Consider the following 27,128-nt stretch of genomic DNA (forward strand, 5'->3'; position numbering starts at 1 on the left):
CCCTGGAGGTATTTAAAAGACGAGTAGATGAGGCGCTTAGGGACATGGTTTAGTGGGTGGTGGTGTTGGGTCGATGGTTGGACTCGATGATCTTAGAGGTCTTTTCCAACCTCAATGATTCTATGATTCTATATGTGTGTGTATATATATATATGTGAACATATATATATGTGTGAAGAGTTACACAACCCACACATGTCCACTAGATCCTGCAGAATAGCACAGAATAATGTCCAGGTATAGAGATGATGAACAGGTGCTGCACTTATTTGTCAGTCAGCAGAGCTGTGGGATGCAGCAATTAAAGGCGTGAATTCGAAACAGGAAGAACAAAGGGAAAGAGAAATTCCAGCTGGAGACAGTGTGGCACTGCTCTGCTGACCCAAGCAGAAAAGGGAACAAGTTGTAAATTACTGGAAAAGAGTTTTGTAAAAGGAAGCCATGTTATATAGGCATCAGTGGTCTTTCTACACCACACAGAGCTTAATGTATGAATACACATTAGATTTAAATATAGATATCCACACAACATGTTAGAAAAAAATTCTTTACATATAGTTATTTACACAAACGTACACGATTAGATGAAGAGCTGTACAAATACATGTATCACTAAGCAGGATACTCTGTTGATTCTCCTATTAGCTTTTTTCACAGATATATATATATATCATACTTCCAAACATTTAAAGATTTTTTTTTCTCTGTCTGCTTCTTTAAAACTCATAAAAGTACTTACTGTGATGAAACTCACTTTTAAAACTGCAGAGACTGCTGCGTGCCTAAGCGAGCCATTATTTGCTGGCTCATAATCACCTTTTCTGTGTCTGTTAGAATTACTGATGCATTAATTGCTTATCAAAATTTGAAACAGTTCATGAGTAACTCTGAAGATAAAATAAATAAATATTAATGAGCCAATTTCAACAGAACTCGTGTCCTCTGCCTCTTAAAGCTGAAAGACTGTATTTATTACATGTCAGAATTAAGTCTTGATACCTAATGTATAGGCAAACATGAAATATATTCAAGCCATACTCAGCAAATCAGAACTGACTGACTAGATCACCACGTTTCAAGGGATCAATGCATCATAGTCTTATTTGTCCAAATTATAGATGAAACAGAGAAAGGACTGGTCAATTATAACATAGAGATTAAGTGACAGATATGTCTAAATGCATACGTCTGATGCAGATTGAGTGAAAAATGAAATATTTAGGTTTTAAAGTTTGGAAGTGTTTCTGTATGAGAAGATCTTAACAGAAGTAAACACTCGATCTTCAAACAAACACATTGGCACAATATACCATTACATAAGAAATTTTAGTATCCCTTACTTCGTATGAGGGAAGGGGAAAAGGAAGGCATAGAGTTTTCAGGAATATCAAAATAAAGCATTTTATTTTGGACCAATCTGAAAATTTCATTAAGCCAAAAGACTGGGTGGAGGGCTCTTCACCCATTTAATTTTTTACTGAAGTTGAGTGAAATTTTGGAGAGTAAAAACTTTCATTTTGGAAATTTTAGTATCCCTTACTTCGTATGAGGGAAGGGGAAAAGGAAGGCATAGAGTTTTCAGGAATATCAAAATAAAGCATTTTATTTTGCTCCAATCTGAAAATTTCATTAAGCCAAAAGACTGGGTGGAGGGCTCTTCACCCATTTAATTTTTTACTGAAGTTGAGTGAAATTTTGGAGAGTAAAAACTTTCATTTTGAAAACGTGAGCGTGCTGAGAGACTCTTAAGTCTGGGCCAGTGCCGCTTCACTGTTGAAAATCCAAGTCTAAAACTTTTCAAACTAAGTGACCCAGGATGAAACAGGAAAAAGAAGGCCTTCCCTTGAGCCTTTACTTTCTTATTCTAGCTTGTTCCTGAAAATTATAGGCAAAAAAGATCCCTCAAAAATCTGAGGAGGAACAGGGAATATCCCTAAAAGGCAACTGTAGCTCTGAAACATATTAGGAATGATACAGACATTAGTGAGCCACTTTTGAGCCAAACTGTTAGTGAAAAAAATTAAAAAAAAAAAATCACAGTTTTTCTCAAGGAAGTTCAGCAGCAGGAGATTCTGGCTAATGTAGCTGGCTGGTATAAAGCAGATAAAATGGGAAATTCATAGAAATGGGCAATTTCCCTGTTACTCACTGACTACAAGCAGGATGAAGAACCCATTTTAATAGACTGTGGGTCTTCGTAAGAAATGAAGAATCCTGTGTTTGTTATATTAGGTCAAGCTGTTTATTGCCAGAGGTCATATCAGCTGCTCAGCAGAAGACGCTGCTTCAACTTCAGCTAGTCACGTAAAGAGGCAGGTTGTGGTAGTCCTAGAAGTATTACTGCACCTCAGCTGATGCCACGCCACAGTGACACCCAGGCACAAACAGACCTGTGTACCCTGTAAAACTAAAGGCATCTCCCCAGATCACGGTATTCGACCCAGCTTTAAACACAGAATACGTCGCTGTCAGTGAAGTCTGAATGTAAGAATACAGAGAAAAATATAATTACAAAATGTATCGTGGATTAAATGTAACATAGGAAGAATTAGAATTTTGCTACTTACATCACCTTCACAAATTTGCAGATATACTAACTTTCTTTCTAATGTGTAGCTAAATAATGTGTATCATCTTCCTTAACGGTATCTTAAAATTCTTCACTTCATGCATTCAGAGCTAACACAGCTCTCACATAACTTGCTTTCTCTCTTAAGTATATGTAAGGAAGGATTTGGTTCATGTTACAAATGAACTCTGCTACTTTCTCTGAAGCCTACAAAATTATGCAAATAATTACGCAAAGTCATAGGTTATTTAAGACAGGCCACTGGAATCTAAAAGAAGGATTGTTTAAATTTACCTTTATGTGCATATAAGATAACAATGAAGCAATTAAACAATTTACTTATATTCATGAAAAACACTTTTTTGTGCTCCTAAAAATTATTCCCAGTATGTCGTATAACAAGTGTCCAATCTGCAAACAAATATAATTGCTGAGATCTAACACTCTCATTTACACAAATATCAGATTTAAATTAAATTTTAAATTAAATTAATTTATAAATTAAAATTTTAAATTAAATTCTGTTTTTATAGAATATTTGTGGCATTAGTTTTTCACCAGATAATTTATTTTCCTCTCATTAATATTTTAAGCTTCCAAACTTAATGACACATTCCACTGTTCACCCTTGTTCAGTAGAACTTAACAGACGCAGTTGTAAAGTTAAACCTAAAGCTATTCAGTGCACCTACTGAAAATGTTAACTTCTAAATAAAAAGGGTGAAGGAATAGAAGTTCCCATTGCATTGTGCAACAAAAATTTTCACTCAGCAAAATTTTGAAAAAAGCTGTGGTTTCATCGGACATGGGAAAAGATAAATTCCACACAAGAATTCTTTTCATTTTGAAAAGCCTTTACTGTAAATGCTGCCAAAATGCTGAAGCTCCACTTGATGTGAACCTTGTGAATAGAATATGGGAAATTAGCAGGTCATGTGCATGATTAAAATAAAAACTGGCGGTGCTGGAAAAATGCATTGTCAAATAAAGCTGAACTCGGATACAAATGCGTTCATCACCATAAAATTGGCCAAACAAGTAATAATTATCAGTGTTACTTTTCTTAGTGCCACGTTTGCACCGAGCGTGGATAAAAACAGCTTCTTACCTGCTCAGATAATTCTGGCCCATTGATACGAGCCTGTACGACAGCGTCATTAACAAGTGAATGAAAGTTTAGAAGCACGTGCTCGATGTCGTATGTTCCAGTCATGGCACTTGAGAGCTCCTCCAGGGACTGAATATATCCCCGCCAGTGAAGATCAACTTCTGCCATGTTAGCTAAGCAGCCTCGGATGACGTTGAGGCAGTAGCCCATACAGGGCTTACTTAAAGTCAGCCCTTGGCAATGGGGGCAGTACTGCATTCTCAGTAAAGCTCTGCTGCAGTCTTTAGAGAAATGCAGATGATCTGTTGTGTTGATCACTTCAATCCCCAAATTCAGAGCCTGCAAGAATGTCCGGCTGGGTAACAGTGATCTTCCCAGTTGTCCTATGGCCTTTTGGGGAACGTTACCAAAGGGCCTGATGTCTCTTCTCGCCATTTGGAGGCACTCCGCATATTCCACTGAAATGTCAGTCAGACCAGGGTTTATCACGTGGTTGTAGACTACTGGGAACAGGGTGTCAAAAAATCTGTTGACAAATTCCTCTGTGCTAACGTCTGTGCCAAATACGAAGAGTCCAACATCCGCGAAAAACTCCTGGACACGTGTAGTAGCCTCAGCAGCCATGTTTCTATATGCATTGCAGAAAAGCGTGCTTGTGTAATTCTCAGCCAGTCTGATAAGCATTTCAAAGGTTTCTGTCATTAAAAAAAAAAAAAGTTCATCATTTTTAAGGTAAGAACTTAAAGCAATCACATCAGGACATCTTATATTTACCCCAAATGCATTTTTGCATTAGAATTTATGAAGAGACAAACTTCTCACACACTGTGACAACTGTCTTTTGTATATAGGCAAACACCTTACAAGTAATGTTACGACACAATTAATAATCCATATGCTTTCTTGGCAGGATATATTAAACGCAGCCTAAAAAAATATAAAAGGAAATCGATTGTAAGCTAAGTTATTAAGTTACAAAATACAACAAAGCCCTTACATACATTAGCTCTCTCATCTCACGACTCATTCTGCAAGTTGCAATGGAAAGCTAAATGCTCTCAGCCACTCCAAGTCATTCCTCTTACCAGCCTAAATGGATGGGCAAAAGTATCGTTAAACAATTTAAACAACTCTTCCATTCCATTAAAACTTAGCTTTTAAAAGATCAAACAGTTTTGTCTTCTTGTCTTCCAAAGGAAGGAGATGTACCAAACACACATGAGAACGTGCTTTTAAACAACGTTGTTTGGTCTGGCAATTGCTATGGTCGAGCAAAGTGCTGGAACGTGCAGAATTGCTCTCCTCGGGCACTGCGATGGATACACCCTCTCCGAGCCTCAAGTTCTGCATAACCGGTAAAGCCTGAATGGATAAACTTCCACTGAGTTTCATGTGTTAGGCGGCAATCCTTAAGCACACCGAGTAGCTTTTAGTAAAACAGTTAAAGTACGCTGGAGAAGTATTCTCTCCTGACTTGATCTATGACTTGCAGGTAAGGAAAAATGCTGGTTTTCAAAACAGAAAAAGAGTGTTCGCATTGAGGAATTTCCTAGATCTGCCTGAGAAGCTTGCACTTCAGGGAAGGCAAAGGAGCAATATATAGACCAAAAGGAAACTTACCTTAGGGTTGAGAATAAAAATACACAGAAACACATATCACAAGTATTAACCCATTTTATCCACTGGATGGCTATGACCAGTAACTTTCTTTTATTCATTCAAGCTTTACAAGTTTTCATGTATTTATTTTTTCACATTTATTTTTTTAATAGGACTCTATGGAAATAAAGTGAGGAAAAGCATGAAGTACAGTTAATACTGTCCAAATAGTGATGTTAAAAATAGGCAGAATCAAATAGTGTCAAATTATGTCGGGCAATTACTGAAGCAATCTTAAGTCTGATGTTAAGTCACTGACTGAAAGGAACAGTAGAAAACTCAGAATAATTTTAATATAATAACCAAGACTGGCTATCACATATTTACTATGTATCTATGCATAAGAATAAATGTCTTATATTCTGATAAAAAGCTTGTTCAGGTCAGTGAAATGGTTCTCACTGACTTCAGTGGGTTTTAAATTGCATGCTTTGTGAAAAGATCACAGAGAAGACATTAAACTAGTCTGCTTATACTTTCTATGCATTGTTTTCTCCAATAAAAATGAGATACATACTTATAAGTCAGTCATTACCTCTATTCCTCTGCTACCTATTATCTATTAACTCTTAGTTTCATATTTCACACCACCCTTCAGACTGATTTTGCTGTCTCTCTTTTCCATTCCTCTAACATTCATGTAAGTAAGACAAAAAGTGTTGACTGCCCACAGTAAAGAGTAGGAAAGTGCATCCCGTTTGTCTTTTTTTTTTTCCCCCACTACTATGGCACATATATATGTGCATCTCTCCTAAAGTGAATTTCACTATAGTCATTCATATGTGCCAAATATCACAGTGATTCAGCAAAGGGTTTGATTTGTTTCAAAAGTCAGACTCCTGAAGTCAGGACCCTGCATGGAGCTAGGCTCCCACCAATGGAGACCTAGTCAATACAGCAAAGCCTCTTCAGTTCATCCCATGAGCTGACACGCAGAAGTGCCAGCTGAGGAACTCTGTAGACCACAGCTGCCTGCATCACCGCTGGCTCTCTGACTTTTCTCAACCTCAGCACCTCATGCCAGATCGTACCTGAGACACCTGCACTGCACCCCGTGTTTGTAGGTGTGCACATGTGTATGGGACACCCACGTCCTTCTGGAGCAGCAGATGAGACACAACATATCAGATATGGATCATATCTAATCAGGATGTATTAGATTGATCAAGATGCCCACTTTAAGGCGACTGAACTGAGGATGAGATCTCCACCAGCTATAAAGGCAGTTTGGACACCTAGCTCACATGGAGGCACATATACATGGACAGCTAAGTTGCAGCCCTAAATATCCTACTGTACATTATGTCTCATTTTTATTGGAGGGCACAAGGAATGCAAAGAAAGTACAATCCTACTATGGAGGCTTTATTTAGTTGCCTAAGAGGGTTTAGTACCATTTTCAATGGTAGATGCTGTTTATCTGCCTGTTCAGAAGGGCACGGGTATCCTGCAGGTCCTGTGTCACATCCGCAGGCTGTGTGTGGATGTTTTGCATTTAAAATGGCACTAGATGGCTGTGCCTAGACAACTAAATTATCACTGGCTCAAGAACCCTTCATATAAAAGCTTGGAGCAGCCAGAATAACAAAGACAAAAATTTAAGTCAAAATGATTCTTGGTTTAGATGGTTTAAAATAATAAAGTGTGAAGAATAGTAAAGCCTCCTAGGAAAATGGCTATTTTTGTAACTGTAGATTCAGTCTTTTACACAAATTTTGCCAATGCTTCAGAAGAAATTTGTTAAAGTAGGTAATGTTAGTACAATAATGATGTTATAATAATCTCTTTAGAATGACATGAATAAGGTTTTTATGACCCTTCTCAATTTTTTATTATTACTTTTCCTAGATGAAAACCATAAAGTATGTGATCTAAAGTGTCTGTTACAATCCATGGCTGCAGTATCTTATTACCAATAGCACAAATATTAGATGAAAGAATAAATCATGCTGCACATGGATTATCAATAGATTTTACAACGTGGTCTAAACAATAACAAACCTTCAAGATTGAATTACATTGCTAGTGCCCCAGCAACCCACAGATGAATGAGTACAATAATCAACAGCATGATTTATTGACTATTTGTGCTTTTCTAAACAGGCTTATAAAAAAGATGGCGGCAAACTTTTTACTAGGGCTTGTTGCGACAGGACCAGGGGGAATGGCTTTAAACTAAAGGGGGGTAGATTTAGATTAGAGATAAGGAAGAAATTTTTTACGCTGCAGGTGGTGAAACACTGGCACAGGTTGCCCAGAGAGGTGGTGGATGCCCCATCCCTGGAAACATTCAAGGTCAGGCTGGACGGGGCTCTGAGCAACCTGCTCTAGTTGAAGCTGTCCCTGCCCACGGCAGGGGGGCTGGACTAGATGACCTTTAGGGGTCCCTTCCAACCCAAACTATTCTATGATTCTATGATAATACTGGCCACTTGTGTTTACGATTCTGCATTATGCTGTCTAATTGTCATTTCAGGATTTCTTACAAAATTTGTTAATGACGTTTATTCTACTGGCATGTTTCCTACTTTATAACCGCAAAAGCTATTCCAGAGATTTGTTTTGCTCTCTGACAGCTTGAAGAATGACAGACAGCAAAGCAGACCTATGTTTACTTTCAATATTGAACAGCTCCTGTGAACACCTTATGATGGCAATCTGTGTCATTTACAACACTTTCAAAGACTTCAGTGACAAATCAAGTTATGCTGGTTCAAGACTGCAAGTGTATCATAGATTTAACAATGTGTTTCTCTATCTTTTAAGTCTATGGGCCCAGACTAACATCATCAGTCTTAATTATTCAGCCACATAAAAGAAGCAGTGAGTTTTCAATCAGTATAAATCCAATACATATAAAAGACATATTAAATATAACCAAGATGAGCCAGACAAGCTCTTTTTATTGTTATTAAATGATTTTTTAATCTGCAGGCTCAGTGCCTGTTATCTCCATCCTTTATGAGACCTTCATAGTAACCACTATGCAATATCCTACAGATACCTTCTGCAGCACTACTGTGAATGATGTCTAGCATTTACCATGGGTGACATGTCAACTTTATTTTTCTTTGGCTACACTTAAAATTATGATTTGTACACTCCTAAGTCAAAAATCAGGGATGTCAATATATTAACCCATTAATTTTTTGAAAGAACAGTAATATCTCTCTTCCTGGTTTTGCTAAGAAGGAACAAACCACAAGGCTAGGAAAAAAAATGTAGATGAGCACTTTTTTGTTTTATGTATTGCATTTACTCAGCTGATTCTTCATATCAGTACATATATACATTTTTTGTTGATAATAGTGTATTTAAGAAAGTGATCACAAAGTGATGTAAAATAACTAGCAGGTCATTGCTTTAAAAGATTTGCAATCTTTCATTCACTTCCTTTAACCTTTCTGTTCCTGACAGCCACACGTAGTTGTACATTATAAAGACACCACAATGTAGTGATCAGTCCAGTGGATTACTGGCTTTAAAAGAGGACACAAAAGTATACATATGCCTTGTTTACTAGAACAAAAAGAACAAAAAAGAAATATTGTTTTTTATTCCTGGACATTAATCAAATTTAATGGAAATATGGCACTGAATGAAATAGAATCTGGATTGGATTTTAAACCAGCCCTGCAATTCTCATCCTTAATAGTTTTGGTGGTGTCTTTCTACTACAGGTACCTTAGAAAATTAATTTGAAACAAATTTCTACAGAATTGCGTTGTTATAAAAGCAACTGTATTTTCTTAAGTTTACCCTTTCTTCACACAGATAAATGTTCTATACAAGCTGCTAAATGAGAAAATGCATGGTCTAAATTCTGAGTATTAACTTTTGAAACATCTATAGTACCTAACACAAAGATAGTCTAATAAATTAAAAATCCAGTATTAGTAGTGGGCCAACAAGTTGTGAAGTCTTATAATTCAGTATTAATCACCAGCCTACATTACATATTATAAATTAATTCACACTTAGTCAGGTTAAGATATAGAACTCAATAAATTATAACCAGACAGGTTAAAATCCATTCTTGAACTGTGGAGATAGTATTTAGCAAGAATGCCTTTCACAGTCCAGAGAGGATCCAAAACTGATAAGTCTGTATTACCCTAAGTATCAGCCCATAATATACAGGAATCCAGATGACTAAATCCAAGCAAAAGCTGAAAAACCTAGTAATATTATGAATTTATTATGACTTGAAAAATCCTATGGGAAAGTATTAGCCTGTTGCCAGTTGCCGTTAATGTTCAGGGATCTCATATGTCTTCCTCCTGTTTATGGGCAGCGCAAATAATCCAGAAGCATCAAACTCTCTCTGCTAAAGATTTATAGTCCAATCAAGTGTATCTTGCATACATTGTCCTATTGGAGTCAAGGGGAATGTCTCAGGCACAGTTTACAGCCTAGCAAACAAAAAGCATTCAAAAATTATGGAAAAGAATAATTAGAGAAAAGAAATTAATCCACCCAGTATTACATACATATTATCTGTCTTTGTTTAAAATATATCAAATAGGGAAATACATATAGGTGTAATTATCCCTAACTACAAAGTAGTACACAGTGCCAGATATACTGCAAAAACCCCTAATCGTTTATCATATCAGAAAAATGAGCTGGAAGAATAAAGTCTTCAAGACATATAAATGAATTATAAGGAATGAACTCATTAGGGCATTGCCTGTGAAGGTTATATGGGAGAGAGATCAAAAGGATAAGTGCCAGCGGAAGATATTTGAGACTCACTAAAACTGCTCCTCATTAACACATATTTCAAATTAATCCATTTCATAGATTATAGATTCACCATTGAAGTCAGTAGGAAAACAGGTAGAACAGATTAAACCTGTAGCCCAACCAACTCTGTGTTGCCAAGCGTTAGTGATACACCTCAGGCTTTACAGCCGTAACTACTCATAATAGACTTCAGAATTTGTCAGGTCTTGTTTGGTCTTGAATTTATTTTAGCTCTATTTGGAGGAAAAAAAAAAAAAAATTAAGAAACCTGAATTAGAATCACTTGTTCACTGTCTAAGTTGTTCTATGTTCAATGGCAAATTACTCAGATACTCGGATGTCAGGAGTTTCTTGCATATCCTGTGATTTTAAGTTTGGTTTAGTTATATTGTAAATTTTTTTAGTTGTGGGTTTTGGGGTATTTTTTTTTTAGATTTGTGCAACTGCGTAACTTTCACCCTTCAAAATATTATGCAGAGGACTGAAAAAAAAAAAATGAAGTAATTATGGTGTAATTAAGCCCAAGGACCCAGAGGGTAGGCAAGAGTGTACTCCATTAGCAAATACAGGATTGAAATAAATAAAATTAACCCTGAGAGGGCCCAAGACCATCATGGAAGAAACCTCCACCAGCAGCATCACACTCCTCCCAGTGGAGAGCTCGGGACTGATGATTCATCTGAGCAATGCACAGGAGGCGCGAACATAGCACCAGAGAAAAGCATAGGCACTAGGAAGCTGGTGTATGACAGTTTTAGTTGGAATATTAATAGGAATTAGCAATCATAGATAATTTGGGCATAAGCATTAGAGTCACTGCAATTACACTAAAAAGAACTGTTGCACTTTGAAAGGCTGTTAAAACATTAATCAGAGAAACAGCAAATTCTCTCAGATCCATATGTAAGGTGTGCTCTCCTCTTTGCCCATAATGAAATTGTGTGGACTCATAAGAAACTCATTCCCAATTGAACAAGTGTTTCTTTCAAAAAATTATTTAAATTTTATTTGAAAATTATCTAGAAATTATCTAGAAATTATCTAGAAAATTATCTAGAAAAACATGTCCCAAAGCCAGGTGAGATGAATTTCACTGATGATTGTTCTTCATCTTTTCGCTAGTCTGAATTAATAATTGTACTTCTCATTCTTATTTTAAAATCTACTTAATATCATCACTCAGTGTTAATCTTTTCTTAATAATCCTGATACTGACTATTTTGCATGTAGAATTTGCTTTCTGAAATCAACAAATCCAGTTGTTCTTTTCTTTTTCTTCTCCATCTTCCTATTTATACATTCAAGAACAGGCCCAGCACTGCAAGAGGACTCATGTTCAGCTGATCGGACACTATGATCTCCAAGTCTTGTATTTGTTTTTTATAAAATGTTGGAATAAAGTTATCTTTTTTCCAGTCCTCTGGAGCTTCATTAATTTTTATAACTTTATGAAAATCATCACCAATGGTTCAGAAAATTCTTTTTGAACTTTTCAGTGAAACTTGCTACTGTTGATTTTAAAATATCTACCCTTAGAATCTGCTATTTAACATACTCCTAAGTTATAACTGGAATGTGAAGTATTTAATCATACCTTGATAGATGATATTTTAATATTGAATGACTGTCATGAATGAATGAATGAATAATAATCACATGAATGAATACCACATGGTTATTATTTTATCTAGTTATAATCACTGATTCCACTTTTCTCTCAAAACTGTTTTTTTTTTTCCAGTCTGTTGTTACCCGTTTAATAGTGATGATTATGGGACCACTCATCTTGCCATTTTGGAAGCAACAAGAGCAGATTGTTTTGTATGGTGCCAGGAGAAGAAATAACTAGCAATAAATAGAGCTATACCAAAACCTTGTTTTCCTCTCGGATTCTGTTTACCATCTCTCTGATTTTGCATTATTCTGTGTATTCCACAGGCAATGCTTTCTTGTTGAATGAAAATATTCCTGAATTCTGAATATATTGCTTACTACCTTGGAATGAAATATGCTCAGAGTTGCAAGCAGAACACTCCAGGGGATCACAGCTTTAAAACTGGTATCATATAATGAAGTTGTTTGAAAATCTCTTGATGTAAAATGTTGTGCATGGTTTGCAAAAGGACATTAAATTGATAATGATTTATGATACGCTTTTTTACACATTTGCCATAATATATAAGGAAGGCAAGTCACCTCAGATGTATGAAAAGGGTATTTTTTGAAAAGGGAAATTTGCAATTTATAGCAGGATGATGTTGAGACAGGAGGGTCAGAAAATTAATTGATTAGAAGGGTAAAATTCATCTCACATAACTTCAAACATATATATGTGAGCTAGTCACCTGAAGCTCCCCAAAAGTCAGGTGAGAGAAACAAGCACTTCTAAGGCAAGATTCATCTGTCGGACTTTGGATGACTACTTTTGGTTTAGATGAACTGCTCTCTGGAAGTGCTTGTTCCTCTCCCTTGACTATAAAGGGACGTTAGAACAAATCACTCAGATATAAAGATTTACATTTAGTCAGGGTGAATCCCTAAGATTTTTGTAAGGAACTGGTATCAAGAGAAAGAGTCATCAAACATAATCCTACACTGCAATTTATATGAATAAAGAGCTGAGACGATCATGCTTCTACAAAGTGGTCTTAATGGTAGATAAATGACAAACTTCTAACATATTTATGCAAATCCTCTTTCCTTCTGCACAGCTGGGAATCTGTTTTCCTTAGAATGAAATAAACTATATACTTAGTTTCCAGAGGGTTGCCTGAGCATCGTGACTTTACATGCTAGCTTTATAAAAAGTAATTATCAGGGAATCACAGAGGAATTACACATGAAGAGAAAGAACAACCTCAGGAAGACTTCTATAAAGCTATAATGATGACTGACATCAGATGAAGCTTTTGTCTTTATATTTGAAAGTTTAGAACCTGATTTATTTATTTATTTATTTCCCACTTACCCCAGTTTTATGCTGGCAATACTCACTCAACTTCAGTGAGCTGGTTTTTGATTTATACAGGTTAAAGTGAAATGATAATCAGGTTCTAGCAGATGCAACACTACAGATCAACATTTCTTGCACATCAAACAAGCAAATATATTCATTTTGTATCACTGAATATTTAATCTGACAGCTTTCTTCTAAGTGTTGGTTGAGGTTGGGTAAATTCCTGCATCTGATAGTCCGAGGAATTCCACACTAAAAATGGTCACACGAGTCAGTCTGAGAAGTTTGTTTGCTTAGCATATGACTGCATGTCATGGGTTTCAAAGAGCCTCCAAAGAGTTTGGTAAGGGATTAGATGCATTTATTATCTTTCACTTCACATTTTTATTGAGAAAAAAAAGGAAAAAAAAGTCCTTTAAGGCTGCATTTCTTAAACAAACATCCATGTTTTCCATGGAAGATTCAGGAACAATGACGTTTATGACTGGATCTGTATTATGTTGAAGTTAGTTCTATGTTCCTCTGTAACTATTTGATATCAAGAACAACAACTGTATGTCCCTCTGCATAGCTCTGGTATATTAGTGATTAGTGATCAAATCACTATTAGTGATTACTGCTATGTGCAAAATTCTGCTTGAAGTAGGTGATGCAAAAGCATTTTGGTTTATGCAGTATATTTCAGTACCTACTTTGCAGAATGCTGTAAAAAGGAATGGATTTGAAGTATGCACTTTCAAGTTTCAGATAGGTTAATAAATGTACCATTTCTAACTTGAGAAGACAGAAACTCTCAGGAGGTGGATAATCAGACAGACAAATGTGCTTTTTCCCAATTACAAGAGGAAAATAGCACCTGTCAACAACAACATAAAAATCCAGTTCTCTAAACTGGTTAGGAAAATACACAGAGTTTTAGTATATAAACTTATCAAATTTAAGTGAAATTCAGAAGATATTTCAACACTAAGGAAGTCTCAGGAAAGAGAAACTGTTTCTAGAAGGCCTTTTTTATGACAGTTGTACAGAATATTCTGTGTGGCTGCTTTTGATGATAACATCTTAGGATCAAATATTGATATGGATTGGAATAGTCCACTCTATTTCGACTCACCCTTTCTTACCCAGTGTGACTCCTGATTTTAATACAAGCCATTTCTACACCAACTCATAACCCATTCTTTAGAAATTAAACTCAACAATACACATTAAATGATCCATCGCTGCTAGTAGCTTTGGCGCTTGCCTTTAGTTATACTTCCAGCTCATACACACTTCTGAATGCAGACACAGCTGAAGGACAAAAACAGATCAATCCCCTTTGCTTGCATTCTGCTTGCTCCCCACTAACACTCCTACAGGTTTTTGTGCAGTTATTCAAACCTGCAACAGAAGCTCTTGAGGTGAAAGCTCTGGATACGCTCCATGATGTTCAAGCTGTTTTAACAGAATGGCTTTTACTATGAAAAAGGTAAAAACCCATTACATGCTGTTTATTGTAAGGTTCCCATGTACTCCAGTAAGACTGCTGACTATACCCCCACTAAGCATGTCTGTAGAAAAACAAACAAAAACCCACAAACACACACACACAAAAAACCAACGAAAATCCCACCTGGCAGAGGGATGTTTCTCCCTATACTTTCTGGGGGAGCTACTGCACTTGCAGCTTGTATCAGGCAGAATGGCCCTGGCCAAGGGGAAATCCCATCCGATTTTTCAGTCCAGCTCTCTGGCCTCATGGCACCAATGAACAAGTCAAAACCTTGGTTTCTTTCTATAGTCTAGATTTCTTTATAAAGTCTATGTATGTTGTCAAGATGCAGTCTACTCTATGAAAAATTTTGAAATCCTGTTCTTTAATAGCAATCCATTTTTTAAATGAGATTATCTCACCTATTATTTTCTGATTTCGCTTGGCAAGATGCTTTTTAATGACTGTTAATGTTTAGTTAGAGCTCACTCAATGGACCAAAGAACAACAGATGTTAGATTTAAACGTAAATCAATTATGTTTACTGTAGTATGAATAATTATGTAAATATGGGCTCATTAAATTATTCCCTTAAGCTTTGCATCTTAATGCTCTTTAACTTTCACCAAATTCTTTCCAAATATACAAAAGATAATTTGCCTTTTTAAATGCTACATTTTTTTACTTTCAGAGAAATCATGAGTATAACCAGTACATTATCTACTTTTACTATACAGCTTTACTGGGGGTGCTAAAAGCCTTTTGCCCTGCCACTATTTGTAGATGCGCTGCTAAGCCCTTTTTTGCAACTCCTGCTGCAGCACTGCCAACTCACACATTCTCAAGGCATGTAATGCTTTCCAGAAAGGAGCTGGGGATAACAGCTGCTGGAAATGTGTCTCTTCCAAACTATAACCCCACTGTGATTTCCACTCCATCGTGTGATCTGCACCATCATGCAATGTGACAAAGGGTACGCATCTCTTGCATGACTCAAAACTGGATGGTTACCTCCCCATTCCCTTTACAGCTGTGTATCCTAGTTTATGTAGGACTGGAGTATCTCTCACAGAAACACAGGGCTAGAGGAACTTGAGATGTCCTCTAATGCGTCCTTTGAACCCAGGGCAGGTTCAACTAGATTTATGATCTCATATTTTAACATATTTATCTAACCTATTCTTAAAAAATGCACAGTAACAGAAAGGCCACAGCCTCCAAGAAAATCATTCCAGTGCTTCACCACACTCTCATTTGTTCTCACCAATGAGGACAAATTATTTGCTTCTTCCTCCTTTTAGGTATTTCAGATTAGATCCTCCCCACCTGATTGTAGACATCTCCAAAGACGAAAGGCATCTCCAAAGTAGATGAGTCTACATCTCAGCTAATCAGTACAGAGGATGATGGCATGATTCATCTGACCTAGGTTAGGTGTCCACATGGAAATAAGATGAATCACGCTGCTCTTCTCCTCTATTTATGCAGAGAAAGAGGGTGATTAGTTCAGAGAAGCTAGGTGGAGAATCTTACTCCTGAAAACTGTTATCAATTTCTTTTCTTTTTATTAAAATGAACAGTCCCACTTCTTTCAGTCATAAAGGGGGTCCATTCTGCCTCTATGTAGTCAAACTTAATCCTAAAGACTTCCAAAGGGAAGTCTAAATTACCCAAATTAAGTGCTTAAGTGGACAAGCTATATGCTTAGGAGTTCCAAATTCATATACAGCTCTGCCTGACTAGGTACTTCAAAAATGTTTTGTTAACCTATTTTGGAATAGCATCTCTTCTCTAACTCATGTTTACCTTGGGAACCACTAAGCTCTCTACATCATTTCAACAGAGCAACTGCTGAGCCAGTCCTTCTCCAATCTTCAACTCATCTTACTCCTACCTATACGCAGAATCTGTGTATGTCCCCATCAAATGGCATCCTGCTGTTTTGAATGCTAGCTCTATTTTCCAGCCTGCGCATGAGCTCTTATTGCCCTCCCTCACTTGTTGAGAGCACACTGATTATTTCACAGTTCAACACAGTAGTGAAAATAGCGGCTGTACTTGCCCAGGAACCACATCTGAAGTGTCTTTCTATTCTGACCGTGAACACTTGCTAACCAATCAAATGCAGGTTTCCAAAAAGTTTTGCATCTGTTTAGTGATAATTTAATCAAGATAATTCCCTACTTACTTATGAGAATGGCATGTTGAACAGGGTAAAAAGACTTAGGAAAGACAAGTGACTTAACATCTGTGCTTCTCACATACCCACATTTTGGTTCCATTTCCATACAGGGAAATTAGATTAGCTCGACCCAACTTGTCCCCAGTAAATGCAGCTTCATTGTTACTTATCAGCTTGATATGTTCTTGTATTTGGCTTCTAAATATTTCAGCTTTTTATTCCTAATAACTGAAATGAAGCTAAGCAGTCTAGAAGGCTCTAGCTTCCCCCTTTTCTGTTTAACAAAAAAAATATTTGCCCTTTTCAGTCTTTTGCTACCTCTAGACATCCAAAGACAACTACTAGTGCACTTCAGGATGTGTATATTGACAAAAGAAACCAGCTGGTGAAAACGCTGTGGAAAACAATTCTGAAGTGAAGATCCTTTACATCTTACCAACATTGCTCCATAGCTCTGCAAAGAGGTCCTTTAACTGTTAACAGTCTGATCAGTGTTGGTGATAGCTGAGCTTGAGCAGAATTAACTATTTCCAGTGGAACCTGGTAGGACATGTGAGAACATTCGGCCCTTTTCTGCATTTTTTAATGACTCTGCATGAGAATTTAATTTATATTATTATACTCCTAGAGTAACATATACTGTGATGTCAGGTATTAATACACATTTTACCTTTGCAATACAAAGTATAAGGCTCATTATGGAGCCTTCCAATTCATACTCTTCAGTTCATATATAATCTTGAACGTATGCATGCCAGTACTGATGAGAGCAGTGATGTTTACTAAACAATGCCAATGCCAAACCCAAAACCCACAAGGAAGAAGGCAGCGAAAGGTCACATCAGTTTACCACACCTATCACACAAGTATACACGGTGGTGATTCATCTCAGCTACCACCTCAGCTAAATACTGTATTCTCTTTTTTTCAACAATAGAAAGTTGTGGGGATGTTTAAGGCATGATTCATCTGACCTATTTTAGATGTTTATGGGAAGATGAATCATGCCAAAATATTTGTGGGGAGATGAATCATGCCAAAAAAGTGCCTCTCTCACTTAATTTTCTATTGAGGGAGCTGATGGTGACAAGCTCAACAATCTGGTCTATTACACCAATCATCATTAGTTTTGCTATTTCACCTGTATAGCTTGGTTATCTCAGTTACAAATTTACTAATAACTTCTGTATTATTGACGTATTTACTTAGAATTTCTGTATTATTACTTAGAACTTCTGTATTATTGATTATTGATTGTTTAAAATTTCTGTATTATTACTTAGAACTTCTGTATTATTGATTTGTAACAGCTGTATCTGAATTTCCACTGTAGAAAATGAGATCAAACTCTGTCTCCTCCAGAGATTTGTTTGTCCAGAGATTATTTTCTTGCAACTAGTTCTGTTTTTAAATGATATATTCTGCTAACTTCAACTGCATGAATGCAATCTATAACATAGAACAAATTTCTGGTGAAAGTAATCAACTCTTAAAGAAAATATGTCCTATACAGAAGCTGAACAATGTACCTCAGCAAGTTGGAAGTGATGTCACATTTCTCTTTGATGTCTACAGTTAGTTTAATGTTGACCTAATAGTCACACAAGATAAATGTGTGTGCATCTCCTTTTATATATGCATATTTAACATACACAAGCTTATATACCTCATATGCTATTCCTTCACTAAAAGAGGCAATTTTGAAAAATATGCATTAAATTATCAACTAAAGTTCTTTTACCTTTTGTTTCTCTGACAAACTATTTTGATTCTGTGTCAATAACCAAAACATATAAGACGAAAAAGAGTGTAAGACATAATGGAGGCTATTTTTTGCTTATGTAGACAGAGGAATTTCAGTGCCTTTTGAATATGACTGACTCAATCAAAAGATAATCTCATATTTTCAACCACTCTTCATGCGTAAAATGTGTCTTGAAAATGTATCCTCAATTTTAAAAATCTATCTTCCATGCATTCTCACCTCTGAACTTGACTGTCATCCAGAACACCAGCACAAAAGACACATGCAATACATACCTGCATGCTGTAACATCAAGAAACAATTAAGCCGCAATCCCAAAAGGATCATGCACTGGCAGCATTTGCAAAAGATACATGTGGAATCTCTTTGCTTGAAAAAACTTTATTTTCTAAGGCACTGAAGAAAGGCAACTTATTTGTAATGTTAAATTAGACTGCGCTGCCAGCATTTAACACACTCCTAAAGCTATCCACCAATAATGGTTAACAAGCCCACTGAAGAGAAAAGGTCTAGGGAAAGAATTTGACCACTAGACCCATAACTAATAGCTTAGTCCCAGGTTTGTTTCAGATCACTCCTCCTAGTTCTTGCCAAGATAACCTGTGTGGTTCTACAGACAGGTCTACTACAGGGACCACTCTGAAAAAAACAGTATGGATGAAACTGTGTAAGCTTTGGCATTCTCCACACTCTTCCAATATTGCTCCAGAAAGCTTCCCATTCCCTATATCCTCCTGATATCTCTGGGCATATAGCATAGCACCTTGGGTTCATTTTGGTGGGTGTGGTGCATCCTTCGTATTATTGCAGACTGAAAAAATGCATTGAGAAAAAAAGGTCATGTAAAATCAAGAGTGCACACACAGCCAAGTGGTACACGAAAAGGATGTGGTCATTCTGCTCTAGAAAGAGCTAGCCCTAAGTGGTGTGGACACGAGCCACACTGCATTATTTGGCCTGCAGTCTGAGAATGCCTCCTTGACCTGCGTAGTTAGCAATGCTGATATAGTTAACGTCCAGTTCTGGGCAACCTTCCTTCTGTAATCTGAAGACAGTGCCGCAGTGCTCTGTCCCTTTTGTGCGCCTTTCGCCTCAGTTCCGAATTTTGCACTTGGTTCCAGAACTGCTGATGGGGCTCCCTCACCCCCTACTAATACAGATCAAAGAGAGAAAAGAGGTACAGGAGAGAAAGGCAATAAAAGTTGTGTGCCATCTACTAAAGATACCTCAGCAAGTTGGAAGTGATGTCACATTTCTCTTTGATGTCTACAGTTAGTTTAATGTTGACCTAATAGTCACACAAGATAAATGTGTGTGCATCTCCTTTTATATATGCATATTTAACATACACAAGCTTATATACCTCATATGCTATTCCTTCACTAAAAGAGGCAATTTTGAAAAATATGCATTAAATTATCAACTAAAGTTCTTTTACCTTTTGTTTCTCTGACAAACTATTTTGATTCTGTGTCAATAACCAAAACATATAAGACGAAAAAGAGTGTAAGACATAATGGAGGCTATTTTTTGCTTATGTAGACAGAGGAATTTCAGTGCCTTTTGAATATGACTGACTCAATCAAAAGATAATCTCATATTTTCAACCACTCTTCATGCGTAAAATGTGTCTTGAAAATGTATCCTCAATTTTAAAAATCTATCTTCCATGCATTCTCACCTCTGAACTTGACTGTCATCCAGAACACCAGCACAAAAGACACATGCAATACATACCTGCATGCTGTAACATCAAGAAACAATTAAGCCGCAATCCCAAAAGGATCATGCACTGGCAGCATTTGCAAAAGATACATGTGGAATCTCTTTGCTTGAAAAAACTTTATTTTCTAAGGCACTGAAGAAAGGCAACTTATTTGTAATGTTAAATTAGACTGCGCTGCCAGCATTTAACACACTCCTAAAGCTATCCACCAATAATGGTTAACAAGCCCACTGAAGAGAAAAGGTCTAGGGAAAGAATTTGACCACTAGACCCATAACTAATAGCTTAGTCCCAGGTTTGTTTCAGATCACTCCTCCTAGTTCTTGCCAAGATAACCTGTGTGGTTCTACAGACAGGTCTACTACAGGGACCACTCTGAAAAAAACAGTATGGATGAAACTGTGTAAGCTTTGGCATTCTCCACACTCTTCCAATATTGCTCCAGAAAGCTTCCCATTCCCTATATCCTCCTGATATCTCTGGGCATATAGCATAGCACCTTGGGTTCATTTTGGTGGGTGTGGTGCATCCTTCGTATTATTGCAGACTGAAAAAATGCATTGAGAAAAAAAGGTCATGTAAAATCAAGAGTGCACACACAGCCAAGTGGTACACGAAAAGGATGTGGTCATTCTGCTCTAGAAAGAGCTAGCCCTAAGTGGTGTGGACACGAGCCACACTGCATTATTTGGCCTGCAGTCTGAGAATGCCTCCTTGACCTGCGTAGTTAGCAATGCTGATATAGTTAACGTCCAGTTCTGGGCAACCTTCCTTCTGTAATCTGAAGACAGTGCCGCAGTGCTCTGTCCCTTTTGTGCGCCTTTCGCCTCAGTTCCGAATTTTGCACTTGGTTCCAGAACTGCTGATGGGGCTCCCTCACCCCCTACTAATACAGATCAAAGAGAGAAAAGAGGTACAGGAGAGAAAGGCAATAAAAGTTGTGTGCCATCTACTAAAGATTGAAAGTGGCAGCCCTATTCTCCACTCAATTTAGCAGATGCTTTTTAATCCCCTGCCAAATCCAGTTTCACAAGAAGATCACATACTAAACTATTTCCTGAACTGGCCACTCACAGTGACAAAACGGACGTGACCACAACTCTTCTCCAGACTGCAGTCCACAGAGAATGGGGTGGGGGAAGGAACACCAAGAACACTGATCTTCTGTGACCATCCAAGCAAAGAAAACTTCCGTTTCAGTTCCAATGGTATGTTTCTCTTATAAGACAGACATGTAAATTAGTCCTACTTTAATCGTAAGGGATGAGCGATAATTGCAGCTCTTGAAAACAGACTGAACGCAGGATATTCATAAGATGTAAAAGCTTTCTCCATGACCATGAAAATAATCTGTCTAGAAAACAACAAAATACTCCCTTCTCATATCCCATGCATGCAGAAACGATATGTTTCCAAATTAGCAAATAACGTACCATGAAAACAGGAGGAAGGTGAACAGCCAGGGAACTTCTTAGACTCCTGAGACTCTTAGAACCGTCCTGCTGTTTTCTTCTGTGACCAGTTCTTATCGGAAGTTTCTGCATATTAAATATTACAGGAATGTTCTGTTTTGAGAACTACTTTCCTCTCTCTCTTTATTTGTGGGCCCTAGTGGGATGGCATTTACATCAGAGATACAGGATCATCTTGCTCTTTCTTAAGACTCCTGTGTATTGTTATCGGTGATTCAAGAAGACTCCTCAAACCAGTGTGACTGCTGACGAAGGACTCTCGCCATGAGGATGGGCAACTGCCCTCAGAAAGCTGTCATTTGACTTGAAGTGAATGTCATGGAAGGGATCCCCTTCTCCTCTAGCTGGCAGGTAATGCAAATTAATATACCTTAATATACCTTAATGCTGTTCTATAATACATGACTAGTCACACGCTAGGAGGCTCAGGAACAGAGCAGGTGTGCAATGAATAGCACTGAAGTGTGCTTCTGAAGCTGCAATGAGCATAACTTATCTGAAGTTGAGTATCAGAACATTCTTTAAACAACTATTTCTTAGATTCTCTGACATTCCTATTATGAGGATTTTTTTCAATTTGTTTTTTCACTTGACACCTTTCTGCATGGTTTGGTTCAGCTGCATAAATTAACTGACTTTCTGTATGGCATGAGCAATAATCATTGGTCATTTAGGAACCATGGAAGAAAGTAGCAATGTAAGAACCATTATGGATCAACTGGAAAAATGGGGCTTAGGAAACTTTCATCTACATGAGAAAAGATGACACCCATAACTATTTTTTGTGGAAAAATGCACCATAACATAAACCATTCCACTGAGCAGACACAGGTCTGTGAACACTCATATTACAGCCATTTGTCTTTATAGATGGCACATACAAAAAAGGACTCAGAGTAATAATGAAAAAAGGCAAAAAAATCTATACAAAAGAAAAATTGTATTTTTTTCTTTTATTTTCTCTTTCAAGTAGAATGTTCCCTGCTTCTTGGGCTTTACTGGTTTTAGCTTTTCTAAATCTACAATAAATAATAACACAATTTAAAAATTGCAAAGTTCTGGCTTTATTCTGTCTTTTAACTGTTGATGCAGTACTTTATGCACCATTAATAACTTGCAGCTACAATCCCACTAAATCTATAGTCTTCAATAACAAATAAGCAAGTAAGTAAGTATTGTTTTTAAATTTCTCCTGGATGGCTTAGTTTATCTAGGTATGTAAGACAACGATGCAATCGTATTTTTCCTTAATGACGTTCTGAGATGGGGGGGAAATAAAATGGGTAATATTTTCTCCTTTCTCTATGTTTAAGAATGGTAACTTGTAGTATCATAATAATGAGACAATTCCTGCCAAAGTGTCGTCTTTTCAAAGTATAAAGCAGGATTCATTTCACCTTACTTCAGCCATCCAAAAGGCAAATACTTCACCTACCCTAGCTATTTGGATAATCAGTGGGTTCAGATAGGGACCTCCTCATATTTTATCCCTAAGGCAAATCTAAGATTACTGATTAATTAGAAAGATGCTTTAACTGTGCAAGCCATAGCTCCACTCAGACAGACAGCTTTGAAGGGCAATTCATCCTGATTATGGCAGCCATCCACCTTAGGATGGGATGAATTGCACTCTGGAGTTCCTTTTCCTTCTTCATGAACTATGCCGAGCTTAAAGAAGGCAACAGATTACATACTCTTTTAGCTACTTTATAGGTGGCTAAAATTAGAAAAGATTAATCCCACTCACAGGGTCTGCAAATTCAATCAGGTTTAGTCCTAGGTGAGTTTAGTACTGAGTTTACCTACCTCATGGGTCTTCAATTGCCACAAAGATACATTCTTTGAATTAATGTATGGAAAAAAACAAAAAAGGAAAAATATTTTACTATAAGATTCTCTGCTGCTTGGGAACCTTTGGGTGTTAAATTAAGTCTGCAAGGGCCTTTAAGTGCAAATGACTAACACAATTATGAAATGTAAATTTGCCTCCCACCTGATTATATGCTAACTCTTGATGAAGCCTAAAAGGTCTAACTCATTACATAAATTAATTACTTTCAGCAAAAATCCCCCAAAACTCAGGAATCATAAGGGGGAACAAAAAAACCCTGGTAAAATCTGCTCCTGCTGGCTGTGCTGATTTTGTCTGGCATTAAGGAGATATGCTACCATTGATGATTTGTTCAATCAAACCCTGAAACGCTGGATAGCATTGGAGAAAGGGCAGAGGAAGCTCTTACTGATATCCTGTTAAATGCATCCGACTAAGTCAGTGATATACTATTAAACACATCCTAGCAGGTTCAGTGTTTTGTAATTATTTAGTATATACCTACCAGTAATATATTAATTTTGAACTTTAATGAATGTGTGTTGCTTGATACACAGATCAGTTATCACCCATTTAAGAATTTAACAACACCCATTTTCAGTTCCCAAGGTAAGGATGCAGCATGCTGTTACTTCAATATATTTTTCCTAGAGAATACTTTACCATATTGATATGATTTTTTCTGATTCATCCCATAGAAATAGATAACTGGAAAAGAAATACTGCAGTGAAAAAAGTCTGTACTGTGCTGACTTTATTTAAGCTACCTTTTCCAGCAAACAATTATTTCCATAGCAGTCCATTTTGAAATTACTTTCTGAACAACATCTTTACTTTTAAAAAATCCACGTACAATTAAGTATTCTGAGTATCTTTATCTCCACACGCATGAAGACTCCAGAATTATTTTTTCCTGGGTCTGGCTGCATGACCAGCTCATTCCCTGAATCTGTGCTGGGATAAAATCCAGGTATGCAGCAATTCCTTGTCCCAGAAAATACACTCCATTTCCCTAACAAGGCCCATCCATGATCAAATCATCCAGGGGAGCAAGACCTGAAGGTAGGGAGCCACTGATTATTAAAGGATAACACTTCAGTTTTTCAAGACTGCTTGTGTATTAAGTTGAGCCAGCTACACAGAGTTCTAAGCAGCGTCCTAGCACACTGAAGGTGAAAGAAAGCTTTTTTGTAAACTGATGCTATCTGGTCCTTCTAAGTTAGCAAGAATCTGAAGACGACTGTGAGTTTTACTAACGCTTTGGCCAGCAGACGTTTCTACCTTCAGTGGAAGATGGAGAAAACAGCTTGCTTAATTCTTCAAAGTATTTCCTTTTCTGATCATCATTGCTATCTTGCTTGAGGGGCATTATTTAAAAGCTAATATCCCAAAGATATTCTGACAGTTAGTTATGTGTGTCAGTTGAAAACAAGACACAACATAATGTATTGTTAATGTGTAAGCGTAGTCAAGGTTGTGGCATCCATCTCTCTCGCACAGTGGCCTCCTTTACAGCATGGGACAGAATAAATGGCCTCGTTCCACTAATGCTCCACAGATAATGGTTTTCAGACCAGAAGAAAAATTACCCAGTAACAATTTCTAAGTTCCTCTGAGAAAAATGATGCAAGTCACTGCTGGGTTGGATCATTTACTTCTGCTTTATCACATAATCATTTGTCGATCTTTGATCTCAAAGGCCAGAGGGGAGAATGAGCTTGAAAATCTCATCCAGTTCATAGTGATAAGGAAGTCATTGTTTATTGATATTACTGGCCCTTGATTTTGTGTGTGTGTGTGTGTGTGTGTACGCTGTACTGTGGTTTGATCCTTGACTGTGAAACACACAGGAAATTCATTCATGTTGTGTGTTAGTGGAACTCAGTCATTACTTCTTCCCAGGAATGAAAAACTGAGCATGGGATGCTAGCCAGAGAGATCCTGGATCAGATGCTGACAAGAAAAACAACTGCATTTTCAAATAATGTGTTAAGTATGCTTATCTGAAGGAAATCAATTATTTGGATTAATAGTGAGAACAGTGTTGTTCTTTTATTTAGCAGACAGAAAAGAAATCTATTATGGAGAATGGAGTTTGAAAAGTTTTCAAAACTGCTTGAGTTTCAGCCTGCGTTTTCATGCTGAGTGAGTCAAAAATAGTGAAAGAAATGTTTCTAATCCCTTCAGGTAGAAAGCAAGTGTACCTGGATCTCCTATATTCCATTCTGTGTTACAGATTAGTACACGAAGTAGGACTATCGGTTCCGTGGGAGCCTCCAAGAAAAGCCAGGGCCACTACGGTATTTTGTAGTGAGCCTAATCCTGCACACTCTGTGAGACCCAGGATCTAAGGGGTTTTGGCATGGGGACCTCTAATTCTTGTATGCCACTACACAGTTAGGTTAAAATCTTTTAAAATGTTAGAAATTGAAGTGTTTCTACATATTTATGGAAGTACACTTTTGGAGTACCTTCAGGAACTTAGAAACTGCAGCACCTATAGAGTTAGATACCAGCTAAATGGCAGGTTTTCAGATTACAGTTCTGAATGTAGACAACTCTTCTCCAACTTCTGGTATTCACCATCGAAGATAAGTTTGTGAATGAGTCACCCAAAAACATTACTGTTCAGTACGACTTGACTTCTTCCTGACATCACATGGAAGTCAGTTATCAGCTGTATGCATTAAGCCTATTCACACACTTGTATGAAGGATGTCTGCCAGCTGACGGGCTGATGCGGTATGTAAGCTTCAGCAGGCTGTCACGCATCACACTGAAAGTGAGCGAGCGGCTGCGTGGTGCTTAGTTGCCGGGCGGGGTTAAACCGCGGCAGAAGGATCTCTGCCAGCTGACGGGCTGATGCGGAATGTAAGCTTCAGCAGGCTGTCACGCATCACACTGAAATTCATGTGTCGCATCTTAATATGGGAAAGATGCCTGAACCCATGGAGGTTGGTGTTTAACTACCACGTTTGGTGTTTGATTGCTTCTCTGGACTTAGCTTCTTGATCCAATGTTTTACAAATTACTTACAGGCTTAGAAGCTTTACTTTCATTGAATGTCAAGTACTAAAATCTGAGCAAAAATTCCAGTTTTCTTACTGTGCAGTAATAAACAATACAGTATACAAGTCACTTGTCAGTTATAGTTACAGCATAGTGAACAATTAAATGGCACTTTGAACTGCATGTTTCATTGAGTGAACAGGTTAGACTGCGTATGCTATTAAAAGCTATCAAATCTAAGACTGGATCTATTAGATCCTTATTTGTATTAACAGCAATCAATACTACTTTGTAAAAAAAAACACCTCCAAAAAAACAAGGAGGCTTCTGGATCATGCAAAACTGGCTTCGTTTTCAAGTAGTTTTACTACATGTTCCATTTGTGTTTCAGTAACAGAAATACTAGCAGACTCCAAACAAAACAAGTCGGTGCTCTTATCATATATACTGTTATGATAGGGTATTGTACAGAGTCTGTTTCACAGCACTGCAATATAGTTAAGTTATAGTGGGAAGCTGTCTTCTGAAATAATAGATTGAAATGTCCGATATGTTACTTAGGATTGAGAATTGAGGATATGGAAATAGAAGTAAATTAGTTAATATTTCCCACACTAACGCAGAGTAGTTT

The 27,128-nt window shown here is 37.2% G+C and overlaps 1 protein-coding gene across 1 annotated transcript in view; it reads right to left on the minus strand.

The window, feature by feature from the left end:
• GPC5 (glypican 5) overlaps positions 1 to 27,128 on the minus strand; it is an 807,080-nt gene that overhangs the window by 688,342 nt on the left and 91,610 nt on the right. Inside the window, exon 2 of the mRNA XM_019471856.1 lies at positions 3,678 to 4,372. Within this exon, the coding sequence (XP_019327401.1) occupies positions 3,678 to 4,372 (695 nt within the window). The remainder of the gene's footprint in view (positions 1 to 3,677; positions 4,373 to 27,128) is intronic.

This window comes from Aptenodytes forsteri, unplaced genomic scaffold (assembly GCF_000699145.1).
Source record: "Aptenodytes forsteri isolate BGI_AS27 unplaced genomic scaffold, ASM69914v1 Scaffold32, whole genome shotgun sequence".
In the NCBI taxonomy this organism is placed as follows: Eukaryota; Metazoa; Chordata; class Aves; order Sphenisciformes; family Spheniscidae; genus Aptenodytes; species Aptenodytes forsteri.